At 34.3% G+C, this 13,115-nt stretch overlaps 2 protein-coding genes across 2 annotated transcripts; both read right to left on the bottom strand.

Annotated features, from left to right (window-relative positions):
* Positions 1 to 241: 241 nt before the first annotated feature.
* Positions 242 to 7,319, bottom strand: c8g (complement component 8, gamma polypeptide). Its single transcript, XM_027173896.2, has 7 exons — positions 7,007 to 7,319; positions 6,643 to 6,788; positions 4,347 to 4,417; positions 2,279 to 2,386; positions 2,035 to 2,136; positions 1,920 to 1,955; positions 242 to 361 (listed from the first exon to the last, which is right to left on the bottom strand). Exons 1-7 carry the CDS (start codon positions 7,175 to 7,177, stop codon positions 351 to 353), a joined length of 645 nt encoding a protein of 214 aa, XP_027029697.2. The 5' UTR covers positions 7,178 to 7,319; the 3' UTR covers positions 242 to 350.
* A 2,004-nt stretch (positions 7,320 to 9,323) lies between these two features.
* Positions 9,324 to 12,762, bottom strand: msrb2 (methionine sulfoxide reductase B2). Its single transcript, XM_027173795.2, has 5 exons — positions 12,526 to 12,762; positions 11,261 to 11,358; positions 11,074 to 11,150; positions 10,464 to 10,611; positions 9,324 to 9,671 (listed from the first exon to the last, which is right to left on the bottom strand). Exons 1-5 carry the CDS (start codon positions 12,635 to 12,637, stop codon positions 9,567 to 9,569), a joined length of 540 nt encoding a protein of 179 aa, XP_027029596.2. The 5' UTR covers positions 12,638 to 12,762; the 3' UTR covers positions 9,324 to 9,566.
* Between the last annotated feature and the right edge of the window lie 353 nt (positions 12,763 to 13,115).

Genomic DNA, 13,115 nt, shown 5'->3' with positions numbered 1-13,115 from the left:
TTTAATATATTTAATGTTTAATACTGTATATACCATTTTTGCCCAGGAAGACAGTCATGCTTAATTTTCTAACAAAACATAGACAATTACAATAACAATTACATAGCTGATTGGCTCTCAGCTTACCGCACCTCCAATTTAAAACCTCAGCATTGCCATTTTACTAAACATTGCAGAAAATTTTCATTTTATCCATAAAATCTGTGTTATAAAAGTCCACAAAAACACAAATAACAATGTCTGAGTTTGATCATTTTTATTATCTCTATCACATGTCTGATTTTGTTTCTTGCGCTCACAGTTACAATGAAGCAGTTATCCACAGACGTCTTTCACAAAAACGATCCTGTTCAGGTCATTACTGGAACAGAGAAAATGGACAGTATTAATTTCCAAGTGCAACCTGCTCCCAATGACTTTTCTTCATCACTATTCCTTATACAGGTTGAAGAGTCTTTCACGTATTCAGTTGATTATCATTATCACAGGATTTGTGACTTATAAATACAGTATCATTATTAATAACCACCCAGCAAATCATAGATCTTCAATAAAACATAAAAAAAAGGACAGATCTGGACTGTCTTTATGAGGATGTCGAATGGTGTACTCTACTGTGTGGGTATCTAACAAACACAAGAATTCATTCATTCATTCATTCATTTTCTACCGCTTATCTGAACTTCTCGTGTCACGGGGAGCCTAATCTCAGGCGCCATCGGGCATCAAGGCAGGATACACCCTGGCAACCCATCGCAGGGCCCATACACACACTCTCATTCACTCACACACTACAGACAATTTTCCAGAGATGCCAATCAACCCACCATGCATGTCTTTGGACCGGAGGAGTAAACCGGAGTACCCAGAGGAAACCCCCAAGGCACGGGGAGAACATGTAAACTCCAAACACACAAGGCGGAGGCGGGAATCGAACCCCCAACCCTGGAGGTGTGAGGTGAACGTGCTAACCACTAAGCCACCGTGACCCCCAGCACAAGAATTTTATTCAGTAAATTTAATTCACTTAAATATTATTTATATAGTGTTTTTAATAATGGATGCTGTCTCAAAGCAGCTTTACAGAAATATAAATAATAGTTTCAAATTTAAATTATCTCTCCATAATGAGCAAGCCTAAGGCAAAGTTATCAATGGAAAACTCCCTGAGAAGAAATGAGAAAGAAACCTGGAGAGGAAACAGACTCAAATAGTGAAACCATCATTATTTGGGTGACAATAAATGTGTGATAATAAACAATGTCAATTCTACAACTGTGTATAAAGTATAATTATTTAAGCAGGAGCTTTTGAGAAACTCCTAAATACGATACACAGCAGATTCAGCAAACAGCAAATTCAACAGAACATCTTACACCAGAACATATTATATTCTCTACAGTGTAAACAAGCTTAGTGATGAGGTATCTGCCATGTGTCAATGTCCACAGGGACTCTACATCCTCTGAAGCTTAACGACCATAAATGCTTTTTGTAAATAGTTTGAAAAACTAAAATTTCGGGGACTCATTTTGACTTCCTATAGTTTTGTATACTGTGTGACTTCAGCTCATTTCACATGACAAATCATGAGAAGTATTTTATCCTGCTAGCAAGAACTGCAGAAAAAATAAAACTTAAAATTAAATCTTCAAAGTGGGAACAACAGTACTCTAGAGAAAATATTGTAAATAAAACACACAAACTTTGATTGTATCTGGTCTCCATTTCTTGATGTCTTCCTACTGTTTGACCGTAATGATTGACCGATTTACGTATTCAGTTGATTACTTCTGGACTTGAATATTCTCATTTACCTTATATAATTTATTGTTGTATTTCTATCTTTAGTAATGCCAAACTATTAGGAGTGATGTAAAATCATAGGTATAGTAATGACAGAAAAATATCCCTCTTACCAAGTGTGTGCTCCTTGTCTGCAGACTGACAAAACCCTAAAAAATGACAGCGAGTAAATATAAAATGATTTAAGTCACCGAAAAGCTTTCTTATTCAGACAGAAAATGCACTTACCATAAATAGGAAACTGGAAAGTAACATCCAAGCCCAGATTTTGTTTCTGTGCCATGTCCTCAAATTTGTCCACGATGCTTTCAGCGATTACTGGAGAGCGTCCTTTAGCACACAGGATGTTTAAATAATATCTTATATACTACATACTGCACCGTTATATACTACACATGCTACACTTGTGAGTTTACTTTTGCAGCTGGGTTAAAAAGAAGGTCATTTATATATAAATGTCTTTGTGATGTACCGTAGAGTTTAAAGGTGAGCTTGTCCTTCATCTTGTAGAGTAACATGGCATAAGATTTGTAGTCTGTGTCTACAATGAATATGTCATTGTTCTTTGCTGGTATTTTTGCTGTAGTAAGGATGGAAAGAAAACACTCAACTACTTATAAACAATTTTCTGTTGTAGATAAAAAAAAAACTATGCTATTAAATGACATACATATCTATAAAATATGGAAAAAAACAACATGTTTGTTCCCTATGAAGAACTGTAAATGAGATAAAAGTTTCCAATGTACAGCGCGTAAAGTAAGTATTGAACACGTCACCATTTTTCTCAGTTAATTTATTTCTAAAGGTGCTATTGACATGAAATTTTCACCAGATGTTGGTAACAACCCATTCAATCCAAACATGCAAAGCATAGATGTCTGTAAATCAAACCATAGATGTCTGTAAATTAAGTTATGTTTAATAAGGTTAAATGACACAGGGAAAAAGTATTGAACACACGAAGAAAGGGAGGTGCAAAAAGGCATGGAAAGCCAAGACAATCAGTAATTAGAAAGCAATCCTGCCCCTTGTCAATACAAATTAATATCAGCTGGTTCTGTCCACACTGATGGCCTCTAAAAAGGTCTTGTTACCAAAGTATCACACAAGAAACATCTCATGATGTGTAAAAGCAAAGAACTCTCTCAAGACCTTCGCAACCTTATTGTTGCAAAACATTCTGATGGCATTGGTTACAGAAGGATTTCAAAACTTCTGAATGTTCCAGTGAGCACTGTTGGGGCCATAGTCTGTAAGTGGAAAGAACATCATTTCACCATAAACAGGCCACGACCAGGTGCTCCTCGCAAGATTTCTGACAGAGGAGTGAAAAGAATTATCAGAAGTGTTGTCCAAGAGCCAAGGATCACTTGTGGACAGCTTCAAAAAGACCTGGAATCAGCAGGTACAGTTGTTTCAAGGAAAACAATAAGTAATGCACTCAACCGCCATGGCCTGTATGCACGCTCACCACGCAAGACTCCACTGCTGAAGAAAAGACATATTGAAGCTTGTCTAAAGTTTGCTGCACAACATTTGGACAAGACTGTGAAATACTGGGAGAATATAATCTGGTCAGATGAGACCAAAATTTAACTCTTTGGATGCCATAATACACACCATGTTTGGAGGAGAAATGGCACTGCACATCACCCCAAAAACACCATACCAACAGTAAAGTTTGGAGGTGGGAACATCATGGTGTTGGGCTGGTACTGGCAAACTTCATATAATTGAAGGAAGGATGAATGGGGGAAATGTACAGAGACATTCTTGATAAAAAAAAATCTGCTGCCATCTACCAGGATGATGACGATGAAACGAGGGTGGACATTTCAGCAAGACAATGATCCCAAATGAGATGCTAGAATGGCCCAGCCAATCACCTGACTTGAATCCAATTGAAAATCTATGGAAAGAACTAAAGATCAGAGTTCATAGAAGAGGCCCACGGAAACGTCAAGATTTGAAGACTGTTTGTGTGGAAGAATGGGCAAAAATCACACCTCAGCAATGCATGCAACTCATTTCTCTATACAGGAGGCATCTTGAAGCTGTCATTACCAACAAAGGCTTTTGTACAAAGTATTAAATATGTTTCACTAAGTGTGTTCAATACTTTTTCCTTGTGTAATTTAACATTATTACACATAACTTAATTTACGGATATCTATGGTTTGATTTCTTTGCATGTGTGGATTGAATGGGTTGTTCCCAACAGCTGGTGAAAATTTCATGTCAACAGAACCTTTAGAAATAAATTTACTGAGAAAAATGGTGACGTGTTCAACACTTATTTTACACTATATTTTAACACTATATTTGTATATCTAACTATTTTTTTTACATTTAAATTTTCACACTTACTGGTACATGTTAAATATTTCTCAAGATTTGTGTTCATGAAAACATGATGGTATGTAATTTGAGGGTGAATCTTGAAGGAATAACAATTACACTAATACACAAACTTCAAACTCCAGATTTGTGGCAGCTTCCACATTTATTAGAAGAAAAAATACATCACAGTGCATCACCTCTCAGTAGGAACTGGCCTGGAGTCTTTGTTGTCTCATACCGCTGTTGAATCTCCCAACACTGATAATTGCTACCAAAAAAAAAGAAAGAACTTATAACATATTCAGAGCTTTTAACAGAACATAATTTAGAATCATGATGTACATAAATGATTTGTAACTTGGACATGCTACATAAAGGATACTAAATACTAAATACTAAAGGAGACATTTATTATTATAGGTATTAATCATTTAATAAAAAATGGCTCCAATGTCTAAACTTTGTGACAGTCAATGTATTTTGTATCATGGGATTGTCTCTGGGATATAGACAGGAAACAGGAAGGAAAAAGTGTTTATAGCAGCTATTTTTTTTTTTTTTTTGCCTTTAAATTTTACAAACTGCTGAGGTTTAAGTGGAATAAAACATCTGGGGACACCACTGTAAAAGGAAAATGATAAAGTGATAAAGTTACACTACCCTTGTACACCACCACATCAATGACATTCATTATTCTCTTATAATAACATTCCCATGTTTTCCTTACATTCCAACATGGCAATGAATAGTTTGTACAGCACAATGAACTAACAGATGAGGTATTATTAGAATCATTAGTATTATAAGTATTAGTAAAAGTTTCCACATTCTGGATCCAGTCTGGACATGTTGCACTTCAGTCGGATAGTGAACTGTTGAATATTAGGGATTGTAGTGACCGAAATATTGATCAAGTCCCCACTGTGCTTGGTTACTGTTGAATGCATGGTGATGCAGTCATTGAGGTAAGGACTGATGCTACAGGTATTGTAAAGGCATCAGGAAGATTTCAGATAGAGGTTCCAGGATAGAGCAGTTACTGCAGAGTTATACATCTCTGCTTGTTGAATGTTCTCTCATTTTCTATCGTTTACTTTATTCTCATTTGTCAATCAACTGACTCATTATATTGAACCGGTCTATACTGAGTACTGTCTAGACCTTTTGGCTTGCTTGCCTATGATTCTAAGTGGAGAAACTGCAATGACTGGAGGTGGAAGATAGATTAGATATGACTTGAAATAGATCAGTTTATGTCATGCACTGGACCTTGCACACAGCCAGGAATTTAGTCACCTGCAACATCACCAGCTTATCTTCAACTAAACTTCAACTAACCCTGGAGAAAATTGTTAGTAGATATTCCACATACACCAGCATTAACACTCTTAAATGGCTACACTCATGGCCATATTGTGTAAGATTCATCAATATGACTTGAAAAACAAAACGATTGATTTCTTTAATTATCAACAAAATGAATGAAAATGACATTTTCATAGAACATTAACAATATCATGACAAATTTCATCCTTCACACTACACAAAGTAAACAAAGCATATTTTCTCTACATATTGTCTATAAGAGAGCACAGGGATGATGGTTATATCTATCTATATTCTATATTTGTTTATTTAGGTCCAGCTTCTGCAAATAAAAATGGTCAATTTCATGATGAAGATTACCCCAAAACTCATGTTTATGAGCCGGAAAATCAGAAAACATTCAAAGATCAGTAGCTTCCATGCTGTGTCTTGTTTTCATCATCCAAAAAGCACAAAAAGACAGCACTGATTTCTACAGCTTGAACACAAACTATTCATTAACAGTGTATTTATTATAAAAAGTAAATCAAAACAAGGCATGCTGTAATAGGAAAATAATCGACAACAGGGTGGTTTTCTATAATATTCCAATAGTAATGTTTTATTTCTTTTATACCACAGCAATTAGCCAATGATTACAATTAATCTTTAGTTAATCAGTGGACATCAATCAGTTTAGTTAAGTTTTCAATCTCTTGAAGTTGAAAAAACTCAGAGCTTGCCATGTTACAATTTTTCATAGAAGTTACATGTTTTTCAATGTTTGTGCACACTACTAAACTAATAACACTCAGTCATTTTGAATATAAGTCTATCATTGTGACACATGATATTATCCCACTTTTTCTAAAAACATTCTAGATACGTCAAATTATATATAAATTCAATAAATTCATATCCAAAATTCAAAAGGCCCATTTTAAATCGGTAAATGTGGACCGTTCAATATACAGTCGATTACTATAGAACAGAAAACATATTAGAACAAAGACATTAATATAAATATTACAGCTGGAACTTCTACAAGAGATGCCGTAATAGAAACACCCTGTATTCACACCTTATGTTATTATTATTATTATTATTATTAGTAGTAGTAGTAGTAGTAGTAGTAGTAGTAGTAGTAGTAGTAATAGTAGTAGTAGTATTATGAATGCAGATACTCACAGTTTGGTGAAGGTGCTCACTTTGAGTGGTTCGTTGGATGAGACGGGAGCAGTCAGAGTAATGATGGTGCCCTCCACCTTAAAGCCATGCTCTAAAAGGTACTTACATCTTGACGCTACACTTAGCAGATACCACTTTCCACTCATCTGGGACAGAATATATTTTTTAATTTTTGGGAGTGTATGCTAGGTTTTAACAGGGTGCACTATTTAAGAAAAACAAATTATGCAGCCTAAAACATTTTTAAAGCCTGCACTCTTCTTATTTTCCACCATACCTACACGCATATTTAACAGAGAACAGAGGTTTCAAACTATTCAAAACAATGATACAGGGAGTGAAATGTAAATTTTGGAAATGATACCTGATTGACATCAAAGTTCCGAACTGCAGCAATCTCCTCAATGGGATTTTCACCTGGCTTTGGTTTTGGTTTTGGCTTTGGCTTGTATCGAGTTCGTCTTCCATTCACAGGTCCAGAGAGACTAAAACCCAACAACAACACCAGAGACAAATACACACATACACGCACCATATCTGCACACGAATTCACCTTTTCATTTATATCAAAATAAAGGCAACGCTTTTCTCTCTATTTGTGTACTACAAGCGCTGCTAGGCACTTCAGTACTTGGTGTTTCTATTTGCTGTTTCTTGTTTGTGTTTGTGTGTTTCTCAACTTGGATGTCCAGCAGTGACCCATAGCAAACAAAATGATGAGTTTATCATTAACATGGCTTTACTGGAAAAAGACATCCCTTAAACCCCTAAAACAGTTCTGAAACGATTATTCAAATTTTCATTACATATTCATCTTAACTATCATTACTGAGATAACTTGAACATTAATGTTTGATTTGCAGTGAAATTCTCCTGCCAAATGGCTGAAAACACTTAATTTAAAGACTTAGCTGTATGATTTGTAAATATATTTGATTTTGCAATGGAGTCATTGGCAAATTGAGTACCTCTAGTGGAAGTACTTGTGGAACTGTAATTTGACATATATATTGAATACATAAATACGTACTCCATTAAAATTTACTTCAAGTATTCTTAGTTAAAATACATTTTATTTTGTTAAAAATTTAAAATTGTACATTTAATTTACATGCCAGTTTAGCAGCCAATCAAATTCAATACTGCATAAAAAATACAAAGAATTGTGTCAGTTCTTATTCAGCTGTTACCTTCTTATATTAGACAGAGTTGTTAAAGTTATAGCCATCGGAGTGTGTTTAAAATGAAATAGAATTGTAGTTAAGCCACTTCTGTTGATTTGGATGTATGCTTTGGGTCATTGTCTGGGTGAAAGATTAAACTAATTACTAGTGGACACCTGAAGGTTTTGCAATAAAATTGAACGGTATTTGTAGCTTTTAAATTATTGAATTATTATACATTTTGGAATTGGTCTCAGACCATGACACATTGTGCTGCATGGTTGTGTGTGATTTAGTTGAGCTTCTGTCTAGAGAACCTAACCCATAGCCAAATGTGAAGAATTTGCGAAATTGTTGTCACATGCAGAGAGTAATCAATACTTGACATAGATCTCATGGGGGCCTCGGTGGTATGTTTTAGTCTTGTCCGTTTCAAAATTTTGGAAGGACTATCTTCTCTTGGTGATGTCACTGTGCTGCTCCACTTTTATTTGTTGATGGCCTTTATGGGGTTACATGGTAAATCAAAGGTTTTGGAAATTCTTCTTTCCCTATCAAGTGATACCATACCATGCATGCTTTTGTAAGCGCTTTGTATACCATGGCTGTAGCGCTTGGCTGAATACAAGGTGATGTGAAAAACATCCTACAGAAAGGATTATTTAGAGATAATCTGTATAACCTAATTAATGGCAGATGTATGATAATTACATATAAACAATAAAGTGAATGTGATTGTTTCATTCTGAACAAACTACAGTATATACAGAGAATAAAGCAAGCTTAGGACTGAAGTGGGGAACTACCTGTCAAAGTGATTTATTGTTTGCTTTCTGAAACTGATTTATAGAGTTAAGCTAATCAGACTACAACATTCATAATCAGAATACAACATAGTGTTGCTTTCTTAAGGAAAACAAAAAAACAATTAATTTCAAAATTTAGTTTTTCCACAGAGTATAATGTAATGCTGTTATGTTTCCATTGACATTATTCACTGTCCAGTGTCCAAATGAGGATGAGGTTTCCTTCTGAGTCTGGTTCTTCTCAAGGTTTCTTACCATCGCCTTCAGCTAGCTCACAAGGGATAGATGTTAGTGATGTATTTTAATTTTTAAAATAATATTTTAAAATTAATTTTAAACTTTAAATGTATTAATTTATTTATTTCTATTCATTATTTATATATATATATATATATATATATATATATATATATATATATATATATATATATATATATATAATCTTATTATATATTGAATTGATTTGAATTGAATGTTGTTATGTTATGTCTCAGGACCATGTGGAAAAAGGGGTTTAACCTTGACCTGTTTCTCTGTTACACACATCTTTCTCTAGTCTGTCAGCAGCATTTTTCCTACATATAAAGATGCATGGTCTTTTAGTCAAAAAGTGTAGGCAAAAAAGATGCATGGTCTTTTAGTCAAAAAGTGTAGGCAAAAAAGATGCATGGTCTTTTAGTCAAAAAGTGTAGGAAAGACACATTCTTATTGATTTATGAATAAATGTAATTTATTAGATCTTGAACATTAATAAGAACAGTCCCACTAAGGTAAAAATGCATTAAACATATACAGAAAAGGACTAAAATAAACATGTCAAACTTGAGCACACATTCATTCACAGATATCAGCATATAGGCATAAAGACGATTCATTCAGAGTACTGTATGTTTGAACTCTTTCAGCTTGAATATCTGGATAAGAAAGGAAAATTGTGTTTGTCTATGAGATCAAATTAGTCTTCTCTGGGCTTGAAATTCAGTGCTGCACTGTTTATGCAGAATCTCTGGCCTGTTGGATCCGGACCATCATTGAACACGTGGCCGAGATGAGCATCACACTGCCGAAATAAAAACAACAAAGAGGAAATGAAATCTGTATAACAGAAGCATTGTTTAGCTATTTGAAGAAGAAAAGTATGAACATATTTTTTAATGGATGACATAACAGGTAGCAACAATCTTTTTGTTCACTTTGGTCATTTTTTTACTTGGTCAAATCTCAGCATTACTATGTTATTGTCAGAGATTTTATCCACTTAAAATCCCTAACTGATCTAACTGAAGCACAACTAAATAACTGAAGTCATGTATATTACATTATATATTAGCTTCTTTTCTTTTATTGGTGTCAATATAATATATAAACAAATCAATTTTCTTTATGTTATGCATACTTTGTGCATTTTTGTGCATACATAGTCAAAATCTCATTTGTGTATCTAAATGTAATGTTTTGGGGGGGGGGGGACAGTATAAAAAAATTAACAAATCAGAAAACAATTGAGTGATTGATCTTAAAAAGGTGACACTTTTTTAAATTGTCACAATGCAACAACAATTTTCTCTGATTTAAAAAAAAATGAAGCCAATTTTTTTTTCATTTCTGAAAAATGTCATTTTAGGAAGCAGATGAAACCTGGAATTTTTATATACAATTTATAATATAATATCGACATATAATTATTGTGCAATTATATACATAAATAAATAGTGGTGGTTAGTATATAATTAAGTAACTATTCATATGAAATCCAAATAACAGTTTGCTGTCAAATCAACACCAAGCAGTTAATTAAATAGCTTCTTATTGTCATGCAATGTGTATTAAAGTCCTTGTTTCAGTCACTTGCCTGTTTGCAGATGACTTCTGTTCCTGGGCTTCCTAACGAGTTATCAGGTCTGCGGATAATGTTGGCCTGACTCTCGTCTCTCTGCCACGTACCATGAGCTTCAAAGAAAGACGGCCACCCCGTTCCAGAGTCGTATTTCGATTCAGAGCTGTGATTTTAGTAAAGATTAGTTCTCATTTGTAACTGAGACAACAAAAAGGATTACCTGCAACTGCAGATGTCACTTGACAAATGTCAAGTAACTTAAATACATACAACGATGTTGAAGCAGGAAAGATCCACTAATATATGGTGAACATAATGTTGATGGCCACAATAAAACAAATGCCTTTGCTCATTATAGATGGCAATTCTTAATTTAATGATGTATTAAGAACAACTGCTGAAAGTTAACTAAGTAAAAGTGAACTGCAGAATCCAGTATGTCCCTTTTCAAACTCTAGAGGAAATGGTAGCTAAGGTAAATATGGAATAAAGGAATGACAGGAAGAATCACGATTTCACGAATGACGGTTTTCAGATGTAGAGTGAAATCGGGATTCTTTATACAAAGAAGGCCGTTTTTACTGTACTGTTCTTTTGATGTAAATGATTCGCATTTGTGTGTTACCTGAAGAGTGGTATATCACAGCACACACAGTGATACATGCCCACATCATTATGGTTCAGATAGATTCCACTGAATGGCTGGGAGAAAAGCAAAAACAAGCAGATTAATAAATAAAGTGTGACAGGTTAATAAATATGTGCTGCTTGTTGCACTTAAAATGGCTCCTCTATGACAGACACACACTTACCACCTCAGTGCCTTTTTCTCTAGTGACTACATACTGTTCTGGAGTTAGCTTCTTCTTCCAGTCCACACAAACCTCGTAACGTGTCAAAGAGAGAAGATCTGCAAAGAAAAATATAGCAGTGATTTATGAACCTGTAGGATTTTTGAGTAAATTCTACTAAATTTGTATAGAATATGTGGTTTCTCTACATAAATATATAGATAGTATTAAAAATAAACTTGTTTTAATATTAGAGTGATTATCTAGTGGTGGGAACATTGTCATGCAAAATGAAAAGCAAATTGTCCAACATTCTCTGATATAACACTTATTGTGACAGTTTGACAAAAACGGTGGAAATCCGAAAATAGGCACCAATACTCATCAAGAGTCCAGAGTATATATAGGAAATATTCCTCCTAAATGTCCCACCTCCTTTTCTGGTAAACCAGTGTTAAATGTCCTGAATTTGTGAACTAAGTAACTGTAAGAAGCTATTATATTTGAAGACACATCACTTGGCTCTGTAAGGACACTGACTTACACTTTGTCTTCAAAATCATTTGAAAAGATTGATCATATTTATCACATTCATATCCATATGATTTTTCCTAAAATCATATTTCCTAAAATGTTGTGTGTTGTTAACTCAATATGAACTTGTCCTGTAACCTAAAAAAAAGTAGGAATAATACTTGGACTTGCTTTTGGTCAATCTAGAGACCTCTTGTGTAACTGCAACAAACTAAAGAATTGTGCTGCACATCTAGGGATCCATACAATCCAGATCCATACAATCCATACAATTAATCTGATGTTTGAGTGGCCAGAAAGTAAATAATAAAAAAGTCTCAAGGCCGAAATGATGTGTTTAATTCCCCTTTAATGAAAATAAACAGTTTCTCTGAATAAAGAATACTGATACATAAAATCATACATAAAAATATATACACAATTGATTAGTTCATTAGATGAGAGCAAATAACTGTTTACTGCAGCCCCTAAAATTTGTACCATGCATGACCAATAGTGTTTACAGTATTTTCCCTTGTGAAAGTGACTTTGCACTTTGTACAGACGATCATAGCCAGTTCTATTATTGCTCATGCATCCTTCTCTGAGGGTCACTGAGGACATTTTTACGACATGTGGACATAGACATTGCTGACAATCACACCTTCATCCAAATCGTTCAGTTCAAATTTAGAATTATATTTTAGGCTTGCATTATAATTTCTTTAGAACAATTTAATTTCTTTTATTTTTGGAAAACAGATGTTCCTCACCTGTTGCTGTGCCTAGTGGTCGGATCAGCACAGACCGGCTTTTAGACAAAACTGATTGAGTGGAAGCTGCATTGTAAAGTACAGAAGAAAGTCGCACCAGGAGACGTGCCATGTTTCCATGCAGAGACTTCTACAGCAGACCCAAGCAGAATTAATGCACAGTGAATGAACTCAGTGAGACTGAAATGAGATTCTCACTGTTATTTGACCTACATTCCCTCCCACGTTCAACAACCAATGGTCAAAACCTTGTTTATAGCTGATAATGCTTGTAGGTCAGAGTTGATAAAAAATTACAGTGGTTTGTATCCATGCTATGATGAAGCTAACATGGCCAAAGCCAGCTGCTTTCATTAATGATTAACACCAGTTAGTCAATGTTACTTTTGATTTGATCTTTTATCTCGTTTAGTTTACTGATGCCTGATTTTAAAACTGATGTTTAAACTATTCTAGTGACAGTGTCACATATTAAGTAGTAAAGATAAATACACAAATACACACTGTTAAAATTTGACAACAGCTTTTCTTTTGTTGTATTTTTCAGCCAAAATATACTAGAATCACAAATACTTTTTTTTAATTATCTG

This window comes from Tachysurus fulvidraco, chromosome 25 (genome assembly GCF_022655615.1).
Source record: "Tachysurus fulvidraco isolate hzauxx_2018 chromosome 25, HZAU_PFXX_2.0, whole genome shotgun sequence".
NCBI classification, from domain to species: Eukaryota; Metazoa; Chordata; class Actinopteri; order Siluriformes; family Bagridae; genus Tachysurus; species Tachysurus fulvidraco.
This window is presented reverse-complemented; position numbering and strand designations above follow the sequence as displayed.

Coding starts and splice junctions, on each gene's coding strand:
- c8g (XM_027173896.2), bottom strand. CDS start 7,177: ATGGTGCGTGTATGTGTGTATTTGTCTCTGGTGTTGTTGTTGGGTTTT. Junction 2,387..4,346: donor AGGCCAGTTCCTACTGAGAG/GTGATGCACTGT, acceptor TCCTTACTACAG/CAAAAATACCAGCAAAGAAC. Junction 2,137..2,278: donor GCTCACCTTTAAACTCTACG/GTACATCACAAA, acceptor TGTGTGCTAAAG/GACGCTCTCCAGTAATCGCT.
- msrb2 (XM_027173795.2), bottom strand. CDS start 12,637: ATGGCACGTCTCCTGGTGCGACTTTCTTCTGTACTTTACAATGCAGCT. Junction 11,151..11,260: donor GAGAAAAAGGCACTGAGGTG/GTAAGTGTGTGT, acceptor CTTTTCTCCCAG/CCATTCAGTGGAATCTATCT. Junction 9,672..10,463: donor CAGAAGTCATCTGCAAACAG/GCAAGTGACTGA, acceptor TTATTTCGGCAG/TGTGATGCTCATCTCGGCCA.